This window comes from Gopherus flavomarginatus, chromosome 16 (genome assembly GCF_025201925.1).
Source record: "Gopherus flavomarginatus isolate rGopFla2 chromosome 16, rGopFla2.mat.asm, whole genome shotgun sequence".
NCBI classification, from domain to species: Eukaryota; Metazoa; Chordata; order Testudines; family Testudinidae; genus Gopherus; species Gopherus flavomarginatus.
In genome coordinates this window covers 791,872-811,301 of record NC_066632.1, presented here as the reverse complement: position 1 = coordinate 811,301, position 19,430 = coordinate 791,872, and the positions used below count along the sequence as shown (strand labels likewise).

Genomic DNA, 19,430 nt, shown 5'->3' with positions numbered 1-19,430 from the left:
GTGCTGTGGGATTCCCCCCCCTGCTCCTGTCAGCCCCTGACGTGGGAGCCCTGGGGCGGCTGGCCAGGTGCACGGCGGAGACTCCCCCCCACTTGCCAGGAATGTGGGACGTGGCGCCCACAGGGTGGGGGGCCCCGGAGCCAAGCAGGCCACAGGGGGAGGTAAAGGTGGCTCCTAGTCCTGGAGCTCTGAGCTGATGAGGAGCATGGCTGGGTGTGGGGGGGGACACCCATGTAAGGCCAGAGTGAGGGCCCTCACTACCCCACCCCTGGGTTCCCCCCAGCCCTGCTGGTGCCCCTCACTCCCGACCCGCAGCCCCTGCCAGCCCATCCTTGCCCCCCCCTAGCCCTGCCAGTGCCCCTCACTCCTGACCCGCAGCCCCCTGTCAGCCCATAGCTGCCCCCCCCCACAGCCCTGCCGGTGCCCCTCACTCCCGACCCGCAGCCCCTGCCCGCCCAGCCCTGCGCCCCCCAGCCCTGCCAGTGCCCCTCACTCCTGACCCGCAGCCCCCTGTCAGCCCATCGCTGCCCCCCCCCCACAGCCCTGCCGGTGCCCCTCACTCCCGACCCGCAGCCCCTGCCCGCCCAGCCCTGCGCCCCCCAGCCCTGCCGGTGCCCCTCACTCCTGACCCGCAGCCCCTGTCAGCCCATAGCTGCCCCCCCCCACAGCCCTGCCGGTGCCCCTCACTCCCGACCCGCAGCCCCTGCCCGCCCAGCCCTGCGCCCCCCAGCCCTGCCAGTGCCCCTCACTCCTGACCCGCAGCCCCCTGTCAGCCCATCGCTGCCCCCCCCCAGCCCTGCCGGTGCCCCTCACTCCCGACCCGCAGCCCCTGCCCGCCCAGCCCTGCGCCCCCCAGCCCTGCCAGTGCCCCTCACTCCTGACCCGCAGCCCCTGCCAGCCCATCGCTGCCCCCCCCAGCCCTGCCAGTGCCCCTCACTCCTGACCCGCAGCCCCCTGTCAGCCCATCGCTGCCCCCCCAGCCCTGCCGGTGCCCCTCACTCCCGACCCGCAGCCCCTGCCCGCCCAGCCCTGCGCCCCCCAGGGAGCTCTCACAAGGGGGTGGAAGAGCGGGACCTGCTGGGTGGGGTGGGGGCTCTGTAACTCCCCCTGCTCCTCTGGCTCCCCCCTCGGCTGCAGCCCCAACTCCCGACGTGCTGCGTCACGCGGGGGGGGAGCTCGAATGGGTTTTTCCCAACTGGCCTCAGGCTGCGCTTGGCCCCCCAGCAGCGCGGCCGGGTGTGGGTGCAGGGCCGGTGGGAACCTGCGGTTCGGCTCGGCTCGGCCCGGCCCGGCCCAGGGGACCCAGTTACTGCAGAGACGCTGTAAATATTTGCCGGGGGTGCAGTGGGGTCGGAGCCGAGCTGGTGACTCATGCAGTGAGACGAGGCGGGGAGCGACAGCAGCTGCATGGCCGGGGGCGGGACCCTGGGCTGGACTGGGGGGGGGGACTGCAGGTCTGGAGTGAGGGGCACCGGCAGAGCTGGGGGGAGGGGCTGCAGGTCGGGAGTGAGGGGCACTGGCAGAGCTGGGGGGCAGGTGCTGGGCTGGGCTACAAGTGGGCTACGGGTCTGGAGTGAGGGGCACAGGCAGAGCTGGGGGGGACGGGCTGCAGGTCGGGATTGAGGGGCACAGGGCTGGGCTGGGGGGGACTGCAGGTCGGGAGTGAGGGGCACTGGCAGAGCTGGGGGGGTAGGGGCTGCGGGTCCGGAGAGAGGGGTACCAGCAGAGCTGGCCCGAGGGGGCCGCACACATCTGGTTTCTGAAGAGGGAAAGAAACAACGGGACCGTCGCTCCACGGGGGTCTGGGCTGTGGGAGCTGGAGGGGCGGGGCAGTGAGATGTAGTGGTCAGAGCAGAACCACAGGAGAACCGGCACCGCCTGCAGCTTATTGGGCCCAGCTGAGCTTGGCAGAGACTCTGACAGGTAGGGGGTGGGGCGGGGGGGAGCAAGGTTTGGAAGGGGAGGGGCATGGGGATGTGGGGGGGAGGAGGGTGGCTCACGTTGTATGTGGGAGGTGTGGGGATGGGGCTGTGAGGGGAGGCGGGGGGGTCTGCGAGTGGGGGGGAGGCCGAGGGCTCAGGCTGTATGGTGGGAGATGGGGGGCATGGGGGGAGGGGGGTTACAGGCTCTGTCTGCACCTGGCCTTGGGGCCTTGGGGGACAAGCAGTCCCTACCCTTGGCCACCAGAGGGCAGCTGTGTGGGGAGCCCCCCCCCGGGGTTCAGTGGGGAGGGGTTGGTCCCTGATGGCGGTGACGGGGGGACACAGCACCCTGGTCCAGGCGGGGTTAGCCCGAGGGGGGAGGGGCACGTGGGGTTCAGGGAAGGGAGTCTGAGGCTCTAGGGCTGGTGACGTTGCCTGGCCCCGGAGTGGCAGAGCCGGGGGGGGGGTCTAACACCCCAGCCCCCCCCCCAGCCCCGGGGTTGTGGTGCTGCCAGAGCCGGTCCGGTCGGGGCCCATGTGCCTCCACTGGCGTTGGGGGCTAAGGCGTGAGAGATGCCAGGAGGGGCGCAGGACACCTGGGTTCCATCACAGGCTCTGTCCCAGCCTCCTTGGGCTGCAGCTCGCCGGGGACCAGGCCGTGTAGCTCTCGTCCCCGCCCTCGGTGCTGCTCCGGGACCCACTTTGTGCTTTCAACCAGCCTGGCTCAGCCCGGCGTCCCCCTTCGGCCCGGCCCGGCGTCCCCGTTCGGCCCGGCCCGGCCCGGCGTCCCCCTTTGGCCTGGCCCAGGCTGTGCTCAGCTGGGCGCTTGGAACCATCTCACTGCTCCTCCCCCTGCTTTGAGCCCCCATGTCCGGGGGAACCAGTGGGGAGGGGGCCCCGTTGTGGGGTGCAGCCACTGGCCCCAGGTTCCCAGGGTGCGAGGCCTGGCCAGCAAGTGGGGCAGCCAGGCCCAGCCCTCATGGGAGAGCTGACAGGGAGGGGCTGCCCTGGAGACCCAGAGGGAAGGGAGGGAACAGGGGAGGGGAGGGGAATAGGGCCGATCTGGCCGGGGAGAGGAGGGAACAGGGGAGGGGAATAGGCCGAGCGGGGCCAGGGAGGGGAGTGAACGAGGGAGGGGAATAGGTCCAAGGGTCGGGGAGGGGAGGGAACAGGGCAGTGCCAGGGAGGGGAGGGAACAGGGGAAGGGAACAGGGCAGGGCTGGGGAGGGGAGGGAACAGGGCAGGGCTGGGCCAGGGGTGGGAACAGGGCTGAGGGCTGGGCCAGGGGAGGGAACAGGGGAGGGGAATAGGGCCCACCGGCCGGGGAGGGGAGGGAACAGGGCAGGGCCGGGGAGGGGAGGGAACAGGGGAAGGGAACAGGGCCGAGGGCTGGGCCAGGGGAGGGAACAGGGGAGGGGAATAGGGCCCACCGGCCGGGGAGGGGAGGGAACAGGGCAGGGCCGGGGAGGGGTGGGAACAGGGGAGGGGAATAGGGCCGAGGGCTGGGCCAGGGGAGGGAACAGGGGAGGGGAATAGGGCCCACCGGCCGGGGAGGGGAGGGAACAGGGCAGGGGAACAGGGCAGGGCTGGGGAGGGGTGGGAACAGGGGAAGGGAACAGGGCCGAGGGCTGGGCCAGGGGAGGGAACAGGGGAGGGGAATAGGGCCCACCGGCCGGGGAGGGGAGGGAACAGGGCAGGGGAACAGGGCAGGGCCGGGGAGGGGAGGGAACAGGGGAGGGGAATAGGGCCCACCGGCCGGGGAGGGGAGGGAACAGGGCAGGGCCGGGGAGGGGTGGGAACAGGGGAAGGGAACAGGGCTGAGGGCCGGGGAGGGGAGGGAACAGGGGAAGGGAACAGGGCCGAGGGCTGGGCCAGGGGAGGGAACAGGGGAGGGGAATAGGGCCCACCGGCCGGGGAGGGGAGGGAACAGGGCAGGGGAACAGGGCAGGGCTGGGGAGGAGTGGGAACAGGGGAAGGGAACAGGGCCGAGGGCTGGGCCAGGGGAGGGAACAGGGGAGGGGAATAGGGCCCACCGGCCGGGGAGGGGAGGGAACAGGGCAGGGCTGGGCCAGGGGTGGGAACAGGGCTGAGGGCTGGGCCAGGGGAGGGAACAGGGGAGGGGAATAGGGCCCACCGGCCGGGGAGGGGAGGGAACAGGGCAGGGCCGGGGAGGGGTGGGAACAGGGGAAGGGAACAGGGCCGAGGGCTGGGCCAGGGGAGGGAACAGGGGAGGGGAATAGGGCCCACCGGCCGGGGAGGGGAGGGAACAGGGCAGGGGAACAGGGCAGGGCCAGGGGAGGGGAGGGAACAGGGGAGGGGAATAGGGCCCACCGGCCGGGGAGGGGAGGGAACAGGGGAGGGGAGGGAACAGGGCAGGGCCGGGGAGGGGTGGGAACAGGGGAAGGGAACAGGGCCGAGGGCTGGGCCAGGGGAGGGAACAGGGGAGGGGAATAGGGCCGAGCGGGCCGGGCAGGGCTCTCGCTCCCAGTCTCTCCGAGGGGCTGGGGCGAGTCAGCACACGGAGCCCCCAGCTGGGATCGGAGCCTCGAGCGGCCGGGGGAGCTGGGCTGAGCCAGCGCTGAGGATGGAGAAGAGCCGCCCGAGCGTGCAGGGTCCCTCCAGGGTCGTTCCCCTGCTCCTGCTGGCCCTGCTGCGCGGCCCGCCCTGGGCGCAGGCAGGTAACTGCGGGGACGGGACGGGGGGCGTGTCCCAGGGCAGCGGGGCTCGGGGGGGGCATGTCCCAGGGCAGCAGGGCTCAGGGGCCAGGCCAGCCAGTGTCACCAGGAGAGGGGGTGCAGGGTGTCCCCAGCCGGGAGCATGGTAGGCAGGCCACCAAGTGGGCAGAGTCGCACCCCACTGGGTCTGGGAGGCAGCTCTGAGATGGGGGGCGCTGAGGCAGGCTGGGAGGGGTCTGGGGGTTCTCCACACACACACCTGCACCCCCCACGCCTGTTCATAGTCACATGTTTATCCCCTCCCGCACACACACACAAGTTGATGTCTCCCACCCACATGCTGTGCACCCCCCGATCCCTCCATGCACCCACCATTCCCCCTGCCGTGCACCCCTCCGATTCCCCTACCATGTGCCCCCAATCCCCCCAATGTGCACCCCCCATTCCCCCCGCCATGCACCCCCAATCCCCCGTGCACCCCCCATTCCGCCCTGCCGTCCACCCTCCTATCCCCCTCACCGTGCACCCCCCAGCTGCATATTCTGTCATGTTCCCTGCCCCCTGCCACTGAAAGCGGGAGGCAAAACGCCCGCCTAGGCCAGTCGCACGTTGTGACACAGACACAGACACATCGCACCATGCCCCAGACACACACACGCCCTCCCTCCTGCGCCCCCCCCACCCCCGGTTGCTGGGCTGCCCTGGCCACGCAGGGACAATTCTGGCTGAGGCTTCGCCCGGGAGACTCGGGGAAAAATGTCTGTGATTGAAAACAACTGGAGGGTGTGCGATGGGTGGGTGTGTGGGGGAGAGATCGGGGCAGGCCCAGCCCCTGCTCCCGCCCGGGCCAGCTGCCCCCTCACATCCCTGTGCCCCCAGCCCCCGAACCAGCCACCAGCCCCAGCTTGTCCCAGTCGAGCACCTCAGGGCAGCGGGAGTGTCATGGCCCCGGCTCCTTGGCCTCCCCCAGCAGAGCCTAGACTGTGCCCAAGGGGTCCAGCCCCCAGGCTCTGCCCCCTCCTGCCCCTACACCGTGGGCCTGGGCCCGCCGGTCAGGTGCTGCTGGCTGGGGCGCTCGGGCTGGGGGCCCTGCTGGGCTGGACTCTGCCCTCAGTCTGAGCTCCAGGGGCTGGGGGGCTGGGGGAGGGGCCTGGCCCTGTGCTGGAACCACAGGACCCCTAGAAATGGGCCCAGGCCCGTTTACCCACTGCCCCATGGCTGGGGGAGGGCTGGGAGCCAGGACTCCTGGGTCCTCTCCCCAGCCCTGGGGGGATGGGGCCTTGCCTGCCAGGCCACCTTCAGCACCATGGCCAGAGCACCGAGGAGGGCTCCACCCCCCACACCTGGGGGAGGGAGTGGCCCCCGGCTGTGTGGGGCAGGCCCTGGCAGGGAGCATGCCCGGCAGGGAGCATGCCCAGCCGGGCATGGGGGCAGCCAGTGCCTCTGGCCTCCGCCTCTGGCACTGCCTGACCTGGGGGGCTCCTGGCAGGAACGGGGTTGGGGGGTCTTCTCTGCCCTGGATTCTCTCCCTGACACCCCCACCTGGTGGGAATGGGGCCCTGACAGGTGCTGCAGTGAGTCAGGGTGACACACGCCCAGCTGTGCACAGCTGGCACCTGGGGCTTGGCTGGGCCCCATGGCTGAGCCAGCTGGAGCCAGGGCCCCATGGCAGCCCTATGGCAGGGGGAGCTGAGCTGGGACGGCCTGTGGGCAGCAGGGTCGCCCCACGTCTAGCCTAGGAGCCCCCCTCTGTCCACCCACCCCCAGGGACAAGGCTCCATTTCTGGTCTCTGTTATTCTCTCTGCGAGGTCCGGGGGCTGGGGCTCTGCTCCCACTCGCAGGTGCGATCCACACGGGGCCTGGCCAGGGCCCCCCCAGATGGTGCCGTGTCCCAGCTGGGCAGGCCTGGGCCAGGCGGGGGGCAGGCTCGTTGCTGGCTGCCCTGGTGCCGTGCCCCAGGGGTCCAGGTGCGCTGAGGCAGGTGGGACGGAGCTGCCCCGCATGGTTAACCCCGGCGGTGCCCGCAGGGCCAGGCCCCCCCGTGAGCCAGAGAACCGATCCCACCGTGGCCATGGGGCGGGAGGGGCCGGGCGCTGGCATTGCAGGAGCTGGACAGGGACCAGGTGGGCATGGCAGGAGCCTCCCGCCGGGCGCAGGCCGGGGTCTGGGCTGGCTGCATCCCGCCAGGGTCTCTGGACGCTCCATGCTGCCGGGCCCACGCCAGGGGCCCTGTGGTGCCCGGGGGGCAGAGCCAGGGGCCCTGTGGTGCCCGGGGGGCAGAGCCAGGGGCCCTGCGGCACCAAGCGGGAGCCACCAGGGTCATATGAAGCTGCTACTGGGTTCGGTCGCACCGGGGCTGCTGGGGTGGGGGTGGGGGGGCTGGCTAGCAGGGCTGGGATCGGGGCTGAAGGGGGCTGGGCCTGGGCTTTGTGCAGACTGTGGGGTGGAGAGGGACAGGGCCGTACCCATAGCCAGAGACCACCCACAGCTCTGCCTCCAGGGCCCAAGCGACCGGCCCTGCTCCCTCCCACCTCCGAGTCTGCCTCCTGGGCAGGGCTCCCCCCAGCTCTGCCGGTGACCCCCAGTCCTGACCCGCAGCCCCTGCTGGCCCAGCCCTGCCTCCCCAGCTCTGCTAGTGCCCCTCACTCCTGACCCGCAGCCCCTCCTAGCCCAGTTCTGCCCCCCCAGCTCTGCCAGTGCCCCTCACTCCTGACCCACAGCCCCTCCTAGCCCAGTTCTGCCCCCCCAGCTCTGCCAGTGCCCTTCACTCCTGACCTGCAGCCTCTGCTGGCCCAGCCCTGCCCCCCCAGCTCTGCTAGTGCCCCTCAGTCCTGACCCGCAGCCCCTCCTAGCCCAGTTCTGCCCCCCCAGCTCTGCTAGTGCCCCTCACTCCTGACTCCCAGCCCCTCCTAGCCCAGTTCTGCCCCCTCAGCTCTGCTAGTGCCCCTCACTCCTGACCGACAGCCTCTGCTAGCCCAGTTCTGCCCCCCCAGCTCTGCTAGTGCCCCTCAGTCCTGACCCCCAGCCCCTCCTAGCCCAGTTCTGCCCCCCCAGCTCTGCTAGTGCCCCTCAGTCCTGACCCCCAGCCCCTCCTAGCCCAGTTCTGCCCCCTCAGCTCTGCTAGTGCCCCTCACTCCTGACCCGCAGCCCCTCCTAGCCCAGTTCTGCCCCCCCAGCTCTGCTAGTGCCCCTCACTCCTGACCCGCAGCCCCTCCTAGCCCAGTTCTGCCCCCCAGCTCTACTAGTGTCCCTCACTCCCGAACCGCAGCCCCTGCTAGCCCAGCCCTGCCCCCGAGCTCTGCCGGTGCCCCTCACTCCTGACCCGCAGCCCCCTGCTAGCCCAACCCTGAACCTGTCCCCGGCTTGGGGGGGGGGTCTCTTCCCCCCCCAGATCTGTTGTCCCGAGTGGTGAGGGCCTGTGACTGGGCTGGGGTCTCTTGGGGACGCGGGGAGGCTCACAGGGCACCAGGAGGTGACGGCTGGGGGGCAGCCCCTTGCCCCACCTGCTCGCTGTAGCCCCTGGTCCGAGCCCGGGGGGGACACAGCCCCCCTCGCTGGGGCCTGGAGGTCGAGGGCGGCTCCGCTGGGAGCTCCCGGCAGGAAATGGAAACTGAGCACCGGGGTCAAGAGAGCCTGGGAGACGGAGCCGCAGGGCCCGGTTCTCAGCCGGGCCCCTCGGGCTGGGCCCAAGCCTCTGGAGCTGGGCAGACGTGGGGCGCTGGCTCCCCTCGCTCACAGAGCCACCCCGGCCCCATTCGGTGGGTCTGACCCACGCGCCAGGCGTCCCACCCCGTCTGGCTGGCTGGCTGGCTCACTGGTTCCTTAGCAGAGAACCTGCCCCCCCCGCGCCCCCGCAGCAGGCGCCCCTCCCCCGGCTCCCCTCCCCCACAGCCTGTCCAGACAGGCCCCTCCGCCAGGCGAGTGGGGAGGGGTGGGGCTGCCTCAGGGCAGCGGGGGCCACTCTCTGTCTCTGATGCAAATCCGCCCCCCCCAATTCCAGTGTCTCCCCCCACCCGCTGCTCTGAGATTAACCCCTGAGGTACCGGGTCTGCGGATGGATGCTGCGAGGTGTTGGGGGGGGCGTGATCCCATTGCTGGGGGTGGGGTCCCCGTCCCGGCCCAGGAGTCTGTGGGAAATGGGAGGGGGGGCTGCTCTCACCCAGCCCCTCTGCTCTGTCCTGTTGGGGGGAGTGGGACTGGGAAGGGGGCAGGGAGGGCGTCCCCAGGTGTCGCTTGCCCCCTCACTGCCCCACTGTGTCTCAGAGCAGCCATAGCCCCCCAGAGAGATGGGGGCAGGGCAGCTCCATGCTCCATGGGGAGACAGGCCCCAGCAGAGCCTGCCTGGCCCGGCTGGTTCCCCAGGGCAGAGTCCTGGCCCGAGCGCTGATGCCAGGTGAGGGCGCAGAAATGAAGGGAAGGAATCATGGCCATAGGATGGGGATGGAGGTGTCATGGCCACACAGCTGCCTGCCTCCAGGCTGGTCCCAGGGCCTTGGCAGCACCCCCAGCATGGGGGAAACTGAGGCACTGGGTGGGGGACTCACCCCAGGCTGGGTGAGCAAGGCATGCTGGGAGCTGATTGTGCAGGGCCTGACATGAGTCCAGACTGAGACCAGCTGAGTGTATGGGGGTGCGGGGGATGACCCGGGGGCGGAGGGCGACCCTGGGCTGTGACCCTGCCTCCCCCTTGCTTCATAGCCGAGCCAGTCGATGTGCTGCGGGCCCTGGGGGTGCAGGATGGCAGGGACGGTGTCTCCATTGCGGCCGGGATCTGCACCCCGCGTCGTGGGGCCGAGGAGAGCGACTTCGCCTTCCGCCTGGAGAACAGCACCCAGCTCAGCGCCCCCACCCGTCAGCTCTTCCCAGGTAGGGGCTGTGGGGTGCTGGCTGTGGGGTGCTGAGGCTGAGGGGCACTGGCTGTAGGCAGAGGGGCTGCGAGGTGGGGCTGTGGGGTGCTGGCTGTGGAGGGGGGACCTGAGGGGTGCTGGCTGTGGGGCGCTGGGGCTGAGGGGCACTGGCTGTAGGCAGAGGGGCTGCGAGGTGGGGCTGTGGGGCAGTACAGAGGGGCACTGGCAATGGGCAGAGGGGCTGAGGGGCACTGGCTGTGGGGCACTGGCTGTAGGCAGAGGGGCTGCGGGGTGGGGCTGAGCGGCAGCGGCTGTGGGCAGAGGGGCTATAGGGCTGTTCTGTGGGGTGGACGTAGACCTGGGTGTGCTGGCTGCGGAGAGGCTCCAGGCAGGGAGGTTCTGGGTACAGGCGGGCACTGGCCATGGGGCTAGGGCTCAGCCCGACGCCTGGTTTCCACCCCAGATGGCCACTTCCCCGAGGATTTCTCCATCCTGGCGACACTGCGGGCCCAGCGGGGCAGCCAGGCCTTCCTGCTGTCGCTGTACGACGAGCGCGGGGTGCAGCAGCTGGGCGTGGAGATCGGCCGCTCGCCCGTCTTTCTTTACGAGGACCAGGTCGGGCAGCCGGCGCCGGAGAGATACCCGCTCTTCAGCAGGGTCAGCCTGGCCGACGGCAAGTGAGTGCTGGGACCGGGCAGCCCCTCCCGGCCAGCTGGGGCGGGCGTGGGGACAGGGCCGGGTGAGCTGCCCCCAGCCCAGGCGCTGGAGAGACGGGCTGTCACGGAGTCCCCGGGCGATGCTCTGGAACTGCTCCCCACAAAGCCAGGCAGGACTTTGGGGAGCCTCCTCTCCCTTGGAGCAGACTTGTTCAGGGCGAGAAGCTCACACGTCTTCACCTCCTGGGCCTCTCCTTGGAGCATTCAGCATCCTCTGCCCCTCCGTGCGCTTCCCACAGTGAGCCCGCCCCAGCGGGGTCCTGGGGGGGCCACAGGGTCCTGCCCCCCCACTGTGCAGTCAGACGTGATTCTCAGCCAGCCAGTAACACAGAGGTTTATCGGATGGCAGGAACAGGGTCTAAAACAGAGCTTGTAGGTACAGCGAACCGGACCCCTCGGCCGGGTCCATTCTGGGGGGCAGTGAGCCAGACCCCCACATCTGCACTTCACTCCTCGTCCCCAGCCAGCTCCAGACTAACAACCCCCTCCAGCCCCTCCTCTCTGCTCAGCCCCTTTCCCAGGCCAGGAGGTCACCTGATCTCTTTGTCTCCAACACCTTCAGCTGGCACCTTTGCAGAGGGGGGGCCCAGACCATCAGTTGCTAGGAGACAGAGGGTCAGGCATTTAGGGGCACTGGGCCTTTGCTCTGCCAGATACTTAAGAACTGCCATGGGGACAGTGAGGCACCAAGACCGTATTCAGGGGAAACATTAAGAACATTCCCAGTTCGTCACACGGGCATGGCTGGGAGGGACGCCCGCTGTCCCTGCTGCCAGCTGGGGCGACCACCCACATGGTCCCTGAGCAACTTAGGGTGGAGCTGGGGAGAGAACCCAGGTGTCCAGGCTCCCAGCCCCCCTACTCTAACCCCTCTCCCCTCCCTGAGCTGGGGAGAGAACCCAGGCGTCCGGGCTCCCAGCCTGTCCCTGTGACACTGATGCCCCCCGCAGGTGGCACCGTGTGGCACTGAGCGTGGAGGGCACCAACGTGTCGCTGCTGGTGGATTGCCAGGCGCCCCTGACGCTGCCTCTGGAGCGTGGGCCCCGGCCCATCGTCAGCACTGCAGGCGTCACCCTGCTGGGGACCCGGCTGCTGGACGAGGAGGTGTTCCAGGTGGGGCTGCGCCGGGGGGTGTGAATGGCTCTGGGGGGGGCCCTGGGGGCAGGGCCCGGGGTCAAGTGCTCTGTGCAGCCTGGCAGCTCCCAGCCAGGTCGGGGACAGGCTGTGGGGGGGCTGTGAGGAGCCCCTGGCGTGCGTGCCGGCCCTTTGTCCTGGTGCCGGGGGGCTGCGTGGGTCAGGCCAGGCCTGCTGTAGTGAGAGGCCGGAGCCCCCCTTGGTCTGCCAGATCCTGGCACTCTGGGGGCTGCCTGGCGTGGAGAGCCCCGGCCTTGGCTCCGGGACCCCCCAGCTGTGTCTGCACAATCCCGCCTCCCCCGGGGGGCTGGAGTTGCGGGCAGGGCCCCATTCAGCCCAGTGCAGGGGGGCCCTATCCAGCCCCCCATGCGGGGGTCAGGGCCTTGGGGCTGGGTGGGGGCTGTGTAGCCTGCTCCCCTCAGCACCCCGAGGAGCCAGGAGCCGCAGCCCCCAGGCCCTGCCGCCCCCCACATTCCTGCCGACTGCGACTGCCAGCGGCAAATGTCAGGGGCCGCGGAGAAGGGCCCCATTGATGCCGGGGAGCTGGGCTGGGGGTGGCTGAGAACAAGGCTGCGCTTGTCCTGGAGCTGGGCCCCTGAGGGCTCCCCAGGGCAGGGCTGGAGAGGGGCTGGGCCGGGCCGCAGCTCACAGCCGGCTTCCTGGGCTCTGCCCCAGATCCCGGGCCGCCCGCTGCCATGCCCCCCCGCAGGGTCCCCAGTGCCACCCCCAAGGGCTGGCGGCTCCAGCTGGCCAGAGGGGCTGGGGAGCAGGGTGACCTGGGCTGACCCCGAGGGTCCCCCTCTGGCTAGTCCCAGATGCCCCGTGCTGGCCGGGGTCGCTGGCTGTGCCCGGCCGGTGAAGCTGATCTCCCTGGGAACGTGGGGGCGGCCGTGCTGGGAGGAATGTTCCCAGCGCGCCCCCGTCTGCCCATCTGGTCCCAGTTCCCACACCCCCACCAGGAATGTGCGCTCGGCTCCCCACTCCTGGCAGGGCTGCCCCAGGGCTGTGGCCGAGCCCCACACGGCGACTGGGGGCTCCACGGGGAGCTGAGCAGTGGAAGCCAGGCAGGGTTGGGGGGCTGCCTGCAGCCAGTGTGCGTGAGGGATGCGTCTCTCCCCGGAGCTGTGGGGCCAGTGACCAGGAGTGAGGGGGCTGGGGGGTGAGCATGGGTCCCATTTGGCTCTGGGGGTGTCTGGGTACATGGGGGCCTGAGAGGGGGTTGGTACTGGTTACATGCGCCTGTGCACTTCTGTTCACAGATCCCCGCCCGCAGGCCGTGCCCATCCCCCTGGCAGGGCGACCCCTCTTCCCCCTGTCCCCAGGCCCACCCCACCTGCTCCCCACGGCGAGGCTCTAATGAGCCGACAGCGAGGCCCTGGGGGGTGCGGCTCTTGGCCTGTGCGGGTCCCAGCAGCGCCCGGGCCCCCTGCCAGCCCCGTCACGCTAGGCGCTCGGAAACACCTGCCCGCTCCCCCAGCCCCGGCCTGGCCAGGTCCCAGCCAGCTCCTCGCAGCTGCAGCCGTGGGGCTGGCCCTGGCCCAGGCCCAGGAAGGCCGGCAAGCTGGGCTGGGGGGGAAGGACTCGGAGACTGCCCCCACCACGGGCTCACCCCGCAATGCCTCAGCCCCTACTCAGCCCATTTCGTCTCCTCCCCAACCCCCCAGGGCGATGTCCAGCAGCTGCTGATCTCTCCAGACCCCCGGGCAGCCCTGCACTACTGCGAGACCTTCATGCCGGGGTGCGACGTGCCGCTGCCCAACGGCCTGCTGGGCCTGTACCCCGAGGAGGTAGGTGCCCCCACCCCATGCCGTGGGCTCGGCCCGGCTCCAGGAGGCCAGGTGCGCCCACAGCTGCCAGGAGATGCCCAGCTGGGCTTGGCACGGCCAGAGCCTGCATTGCGGCTGGGGGCGTCTCCATCCGGGCTCGGGATGAGTCACGGATGGGGCCTGGGAACGCACCCCTGGGGCAGCCGACCCCGCCCTGACAGAGCAGCCCTGTGTGTCCTGGGCAGCGGGGTCCTGCCCCCGCCCCACGCATCTCGCTCCCCTGTGAGATGAGTCCTCTGCTGCCCCTTGCCCAGCTTGGCATGGGAGCCCCCTGCCCCCAACGCGTCCAAGCCGGGCCCGATCAGGCCCCACAGCCGGCCCTCGAGAGCACTTTGGGCGGACGGGGACAGACGGTGCCAGACGCCCGGGCTCTCGCCCCCCCAGTGCCAGCGCGGGGTTCCCCACGCCAGCCTGCGGCTCTCTCATGCCCCTCTCTGTCTCTCCCCGTTCTCCGGTCACCCCCGTCCTGCCCTGAGCAGAGCGGGCCGGAGCCCACGGCTGCCCCCGCCCGGAGGAAGGGCAGGAAGGGCAAACGCAGGGGCAAAGGCAAGAGGAAGAGGAACAAGGAGCAGGCGGAGCAGCCGGACACCGCGCCCACCACGGGGCCAGGCCAGGTAGAGAGGGACTAACCCGCCGCTGCCTGTGCCGAACCCTGCTGCCGGCTAACCCAGCTCTGCCTCACCTGCGTCCCCGGCCACACACGCGCCCCCCGGCCCAGCGGAGCCGCTGATTCGCGGCCCCCGCCCCGGGGCCAGGAGCGCCCAGCCGAGTGCCCCCCTGCAGCCGCGCGTGGCACCCCCAGTGCAGCCCTTCCCGGGCGCAAGCCTGTGAGGAGCCCTGTGCCAGGGCCCGTTCCCCGCGGTGCCCCCTCGCCCGCGCCGGAGAACCCAGAGCCGCAGCCTGTGGGGAGTCCTGTGCCAGGGCCCGTTCCCCGCGGTGCCCCCTCGCCCGCCCCGGAGAACCCAGAGCCACGGCCTGTGGGGAGTCCTGTGCCAGGGCCCGTTCCCCGCGGTGCCCCCTCGCCCGCCCCGGAGAACCCAGAGCCACGGCCTGTGGGGAGTCCTGTGCCAGGGCCCGTTCCCCGCGGTGCCCCCTCGCCCGCCCCGGAGAACCCAGAGCCGCAGCCAGTGGCAAGGGGGGTGGGCGAGAGGAGAGAGAGATCCATCTATGCGTCTGTCTGTCCTTTCATGCGTCTATCCATCCATCTGTCCTTCCGTGCGTGCGTCCGTCCGTCCATCCGTGTGTCCGTCTGTCCATCCTTCCGTGCGTCCACCTGTGAATCCGTCCGTGCATCCTTGTGTCCGTCTGCCTGTCCTTCAGTGCGTCCGTCTGTGTGTCTGTCCATCCACCCCCTCCTCCCCTCCTTACACCCCCCCAACACTTTAGCCACCTCCCCCACCCCCGCTCCATCTCCCCCTCCGGCCCAGGCCCCTCCCGCTAGGCACCGCAGCCGCCTCTAGGCCCAGACCCTGCTCCAGGAGACAGTTCAGCCTCTGTGCTCCCTGGAGCTGCACTCGGGCCGTGAGCCCCCGGCCGAGCCCTGGGCAGGGGGACCCTCAGCCCGGGGGGTAGCGTGGGGAGTCAGGGTAGCCGGGAGTCCTGGGACAGATCCAGCCCCGCTTCCCGCTCCATCCCCGGCCTGGCTCGCTCCTGGCTTCCCTAGAAACCTGCGGGGGAGGGCGGAGGGCTGGGACGGGGAGCGAGGCCCCCAGGAGTGGGGCCAAGGCTGCAGCTGGCGGATGTGGGGCAGGGCAGGAGTGGAGCCGTGAGTCACGCTTGGCTGGGAGGTGGGCGGGGGGGGCGATTCCTTCCCTGGCTCCTGGAGCCCTTGGCTGCTGCAGGCCTGTGCCAAGCAGGGAGCAGGCGGATTGACCTGGGACTGTTGCAGGGAGGTTACGTTGGGGATGAGAGTAAATCTCCCTGAGCTGTAACCGGCGCCAGGAGGGGGGCTGGGAGAATTCACACCTGCGGGAGACTGAACGAAGGACAGGGGAGAGGGGAGGGGGAAGAGAGGGGCTGGAGGGATTTTTAGTTTCAGTTTGGGCTGGGGGTGCAACGCAGGGAACCCCAGGCTGGGGTCTAAGCTCCCTGCCCCCCCAGAAGGACCTGACTGAGGGGTCCTGGCTGTACCTCCAAGGTCTGCTGTAACCTGCGTTCCTACTGCCCAATAAACCTTCTGTGTTACTGGCTGGCTGAGTCCCGGGGAATCCCAGGAAGAGGGTGCAGGGCCCTGAGTCCCCCCCACTCCGTGACAAGGCCTGTGACCAAGCGGGGGGTTTTCTTGGTTTTTCCAAGGTTTGTACGCAGAGGGGATGGGAAAGGCCCTGGGGGCCCAGAGCGCGTGATCTCCCTGAGGGGGCCCACTGCAGAGACAGACGTGCTGAGGCTCAGAGAGGTGGAGGGGCCTGACCCCGAGAGAGAGTGGCCCCCCCGAGAAGGGCTGTCACACCAAAGGGGGTTCCCCCCACGGACCACACAGGGACACGAGTGGGCACGACCAGGGAGTCCATGACAACCCCCCGGTTGGATCACTTGCTGCTTGCGCCCGGGTCAGCACAGGACTCAGTGCTGGGGGGAGCTGGGACCAGGCCCCACAGCACCTGGGTGGGTACAACGCTCCCCACAGCAGGAGGTGCCCCTGCCCCCCAGCCACCCCCTCACTACCCCCCCAACTGCCCTCCAGCTGCCCCCTCGCTGCCTCCAGCCACCCCCTCTCTGCCCCCCCAGCCCACTGTCCCCCAGCTACTCCCTTGGCTGCCCCCCCCAGCTGCCCTCCAGCCAGCCTCCCTTGCTGCCACCCTGCCAGTCCCCCCCAGCATGCCAGGGTGGGGCTGTCCTGGGCACTGACCTTTCTCCCCTAATGCCCCGTTTTCTCTCCACTGCCCCTTGAGGAGGCCCCGACCCAAACAGCCTCTGCATTGGAGGTGACCCCATCTGGGGAGGAGCACGTCACCCCTCTGCCTGGGACTGCCCCTGCCAGCACCGTGACCATCAGTCTGAACCTGCCCGAGGCCTACGAGGTACCGCGGCCGGGGGAGGGGGCTGGAGGGATGCAGTGGGGCACACAGCTGTCACCCCCCGCAAACGCCAGTGACCCTGGCTCCTGCCCTCGTCTGCAGGACCTGGGAGAGGAGCACAGGATCTGGGTGGACGGGGACCCTGGGGCCAACAGCACCGAACCCCCCGACTACACCCTCAGGGAGTATGAGGAATACAACGACGGGGAGCCCCCGGGCCATGACACCAGCCAGGAGCGCTACGACCCTGCCGAGCGACGGGAAACCCTGCGCCAGGCCACCCGGGTACGAGCGGGACAGGGCACGGGCGGGATTGGGGGGGGATGGGCACCAGGGGGACAGGGCACCGGGGGGATGGGGCATCGGTGGGCACAGGGCACTGGTGGAGACGGGGAGTGGGCAGGAATGTGGGGGACAGGCGCCAGGTGGACAGGGCACCAAGGGGGATGGGGCATCGGTGGGCACAGGGCACTGGTGGAGACGAGGAGCGGGTGGGAATGGGGGGGACGGGTGCCAGGGGGACAGGCACCAGGGGGGATGGGGCACCAGGGGGGATAGGGCACCGGTGGGCACAGGGCACTGGTGGAGACGGGGAGCGGGTGGGAATGGGGGGGACAGGCACCAGGGGGACAGGGCACCAGGGGGATGGGGCATCAGTGGGCTCAGGGCACTGGTGGAGATGGGGAGCAGGCGGGAATGGGGGGGACGGGTGCCGGGAGGACAGGGCACCAATGGGGATGGGGCACCGGTGGGCCCAGGGCACTGGTGGAGACAGGGAGTTGGCAGGAATGGGGGGGACGGGTGCCAGGGGGACAGGGCACCAGGGGGGATGGGGCACCGGTGGGCACAGGGCACTGGTGGAGACGGGGAGCGGGCGGGAATGGGGGGGATGGGTGCCGGGGGGACAGGGCACCAATGGGGATGGGGCACCGATGGGCCCAGGGCACTGGTGGAGACGGGGAGCGGGTGGGAATGGGGGGGACAGGCACCAGGGGGGATGGGGCACCAGGGGGGATGGAGCGTTGGTGGGCACAGGGCACTGGTGGAGATGGGGAGCGGGTGGAAATAGGGGGGATGGGCGCCAGGGGGACAGGGCACCAGGGGGATGGGGCATCAGTGGGCCCAGGGCACTGGTGGAGATGGGGAGCAGGTGGGAATGGGGGGGATGGGCGCCAGGGGGACAGGGCACCAGGGGGATGGGGCATCAGTGGGCCCAGGGCACTGGTGGAGACAGGGAGTGGGCAGGAATGGGGGGGATGGGTGCCGGGGGGACAGGGCACCAGGGGGGATGGGGCGTTGGTGGGCCCAGGGCACTGGTGGAGACAGGGAGTGGGCAGGAATGGGGGGACGGGTGCCAAGGGGACAGGCACCAGGGGGGATAGGGCACTGGTGGAGACGGGGAGCGGGTGGGAATGTGGGGGACGGGCGCCAGGGGGACAGGGCACCAGGGGGGATGGAGCACCAGGGAGGATGGGGCGTTGGTGGGCTCAGGGCACTGGTGGAGACAGGGAGTGGGCAGGAATGGGGGGACGGGTGCCAGGGGGACAGGCACCAGGGGGGATAGGGCACTGGTGGAGACGGGGAGCGGGTGGGAATGTGGGGGACGGGCACCAGGGGGGATGGAGCACCAGGGGGGATGGGGCGTTGGTGGGCCCAGGGCACTGGTGGAGACAGGGAGTGGGCAGGAATGGGGGGACGGGTGCCAGGGGGACAGGCACCAGGGGGGATAGGGCACTGGTGGAGACGGGGAGCGGGTGGGAATGTGGGGGACGGGCACCAGGGGGGATGGAGCACCAGGGAGGATGGGGCGTTGGTGGGCTCAGGGCACTGGTGGAGACAGGGAGTGGGCAGGAATGGGGGGACGGGTGCCAGGGGGACAGGAACCAGGGGGGATAGGGCACTAGTGGAGACGGGGAGCGGGTGGGAATGGGGGGGACGGGCGCCAGGGGGACAGGGCACCAGGGGGGATGGAGCACCAGGGAGGATGGGGCGTTGGTGGGCACAGGGCACTGGTGGAGACGGGGAGCGGGCGGGAATGGGGGGGACGGGTGCCGGGGGGACAGGGCACCAATGGGGATGGGGCACCGATGGGCCCAGGGCACTGGTGGAGACGGGGAGCGGGTGGAAATAGGGGGGATGGGCGCCAGGGGGACAGGCACCAGGGGGATGGGGCATCGGTGGGCACAGGGCACTGGTGGAGATGGGGAGCGGGCGGGAATGGGGGGACGGGTGCCAGGGGGACAGGCACCAGGGGGCATGGGGCATCGGTGGGCACAGGGCACTAGTGGAGACGGGGGTGCTGGGGGGTGCTGGGGAGCGGGCGGGAATCGGGGGATGGGGCCCCGGCCATCTGGGTTTCTCCCTGGGGCCTCTCGTAATCAGTCGCTGGCCCCAGAGCCAGGCCTGCGGGTGGGGGCAGGGGGGTGGCGGGGGCAAGCCTGGCCTGTGGTGCAGGCTTGGGAGGCCGGTGGGGGGGTTGCAGTGGCCGGGCGTGGGGGGCTGGGACAGTTTGCTGCCGGTGTCACCCTGCCCCGTGCGTCCCTTGCAGGAACCTGGCCAGAAGGGGGAGAAAGGGGAGCCGGCTGCCATCGAGCCCGTGAGTACCAGCGCGGCCGGTGGGCCTGTGACCTGGGGGAACCCGCCCCAGGGTCCCTCGTCCTGCAGCCAAGCCAGCCGGGCCCCTGGCCAGGTCGGGCTGTGCGGGGGGCCCTGGCTAAAGGGAACCAGGCTGTGGGGGGCTCAGCCCATCCCATGAGGCCCCCCATGGGTCCCGTCCAGCTGACTGGCCCTGGGGAGCTGGGTGGGGCAGCAGGGGGGCTGGGGGCTCGCCCTGCTCCAGGGATCGTGGGTTCGATCCTGCCGGGCGCTGGGGCTGTGTAAGGGGCCGGATCCCCAGTCGGGGTCGGGACGCGCTGCCCTAACTGGTTCTTCCCCTCCTAGGGCCGGCGATTCGACGGGCCACCGGGAGCCCCGGGTCCAGCGGTAAGGACCAGGCGTGGGGGGAGCGGGAACCGGGGGGAACGGGCTGGCGGGAGCAGGGGGTTGCTGGGGCTCTGCAGCGACTGAGGTTCCTCTGTGTCTCTCGCAGGGGGAGATGGGCCCCCCAGGACCGGTGGGGCCGGCAGGGCTGCCGGGGGACCCTGGCGAGCAGGTAAGCAGCCGCGGCGCCGGGGGAGGGGGCCTGTTGGAGGCTGCAGAGCCGCGGGGGGCGGGGGGGCTGAGGAATGGCCGGCATGCTCCCCGCCGTAGGGGCTGCGAGTCCCTGCCTGCACCGCCTGCTGATTGATGGGGG

The 19,430-nt window shown here is 70.7% G+C and overlaps 2 protein-coding genes across 2 annotated transcripts in view; one reads left to right on the top strand and one right to left on the bottom strand.

The window, feature by feature from the left end:
• The window catches only part of LOC127035537 (uncharacterized protein K02A2.6-like), a 122,821-nt gene that overhangs the window by 29,622 nt on the left and 73,769 nt on the right, over positions 1-19,430 (bottom strand). The gene's annotated exons all lie outside the window — the stretch shown is intronic.
• Positions 4,391-19,424, top strand: LOC127035536 (collagen alpha-1(XI) chain-like). Its single transcript, XM_050925545.1, has 11 exons — positions 4,391-4,600; positions 9,297-9,464; positions 9,909-10,122; positions 11,112-11,274; positions 12,960-13,082; positions 13,601-13,735; positions 16,013-16,141; positions 16,241-16,423; positions 18,687-18,734; positions 19,079-19,120; positions 19,227-19,424. The coding sequence occupies exons 1-11, from the start codon at positions 4,507-4,509 to the stop codon at positions 19,422-19,424; spliced, it is 1,497 nt and encodes a 498-aa protein (XP_050781502.1). The 5' UTR covers positions 4,391-4,506.

What these genes read in the sequence shown, in the direction of transcription:
- LOC127035536 (XM_050925545.1), top strand. Translation starts at nt 4,507, where the DNA reads ATGGAGAAGAGCCGCCCGAGCGTGCAGGGTCCCTCCAGGGTCGTTCCC. An exon ending in CACCCGTCAGCTCTTCCCAG is followed by an intron (nt 9,465 to 9,908) that starts GTAGGGGCTGTG and finishes TTTCCACCCCAG; the next exon opens with ATGGCCACTTCCCCGAGGAT. An exon ending in CGGGAGCCCCGGGTCCAGCG is followed by an intron (nt 19,121 to 19,226) that starts GTAAGGACCAGG and finishes TGTCTCTCGCAG; the next exon opens with GGGGAGATGGGCCCCCCAGG.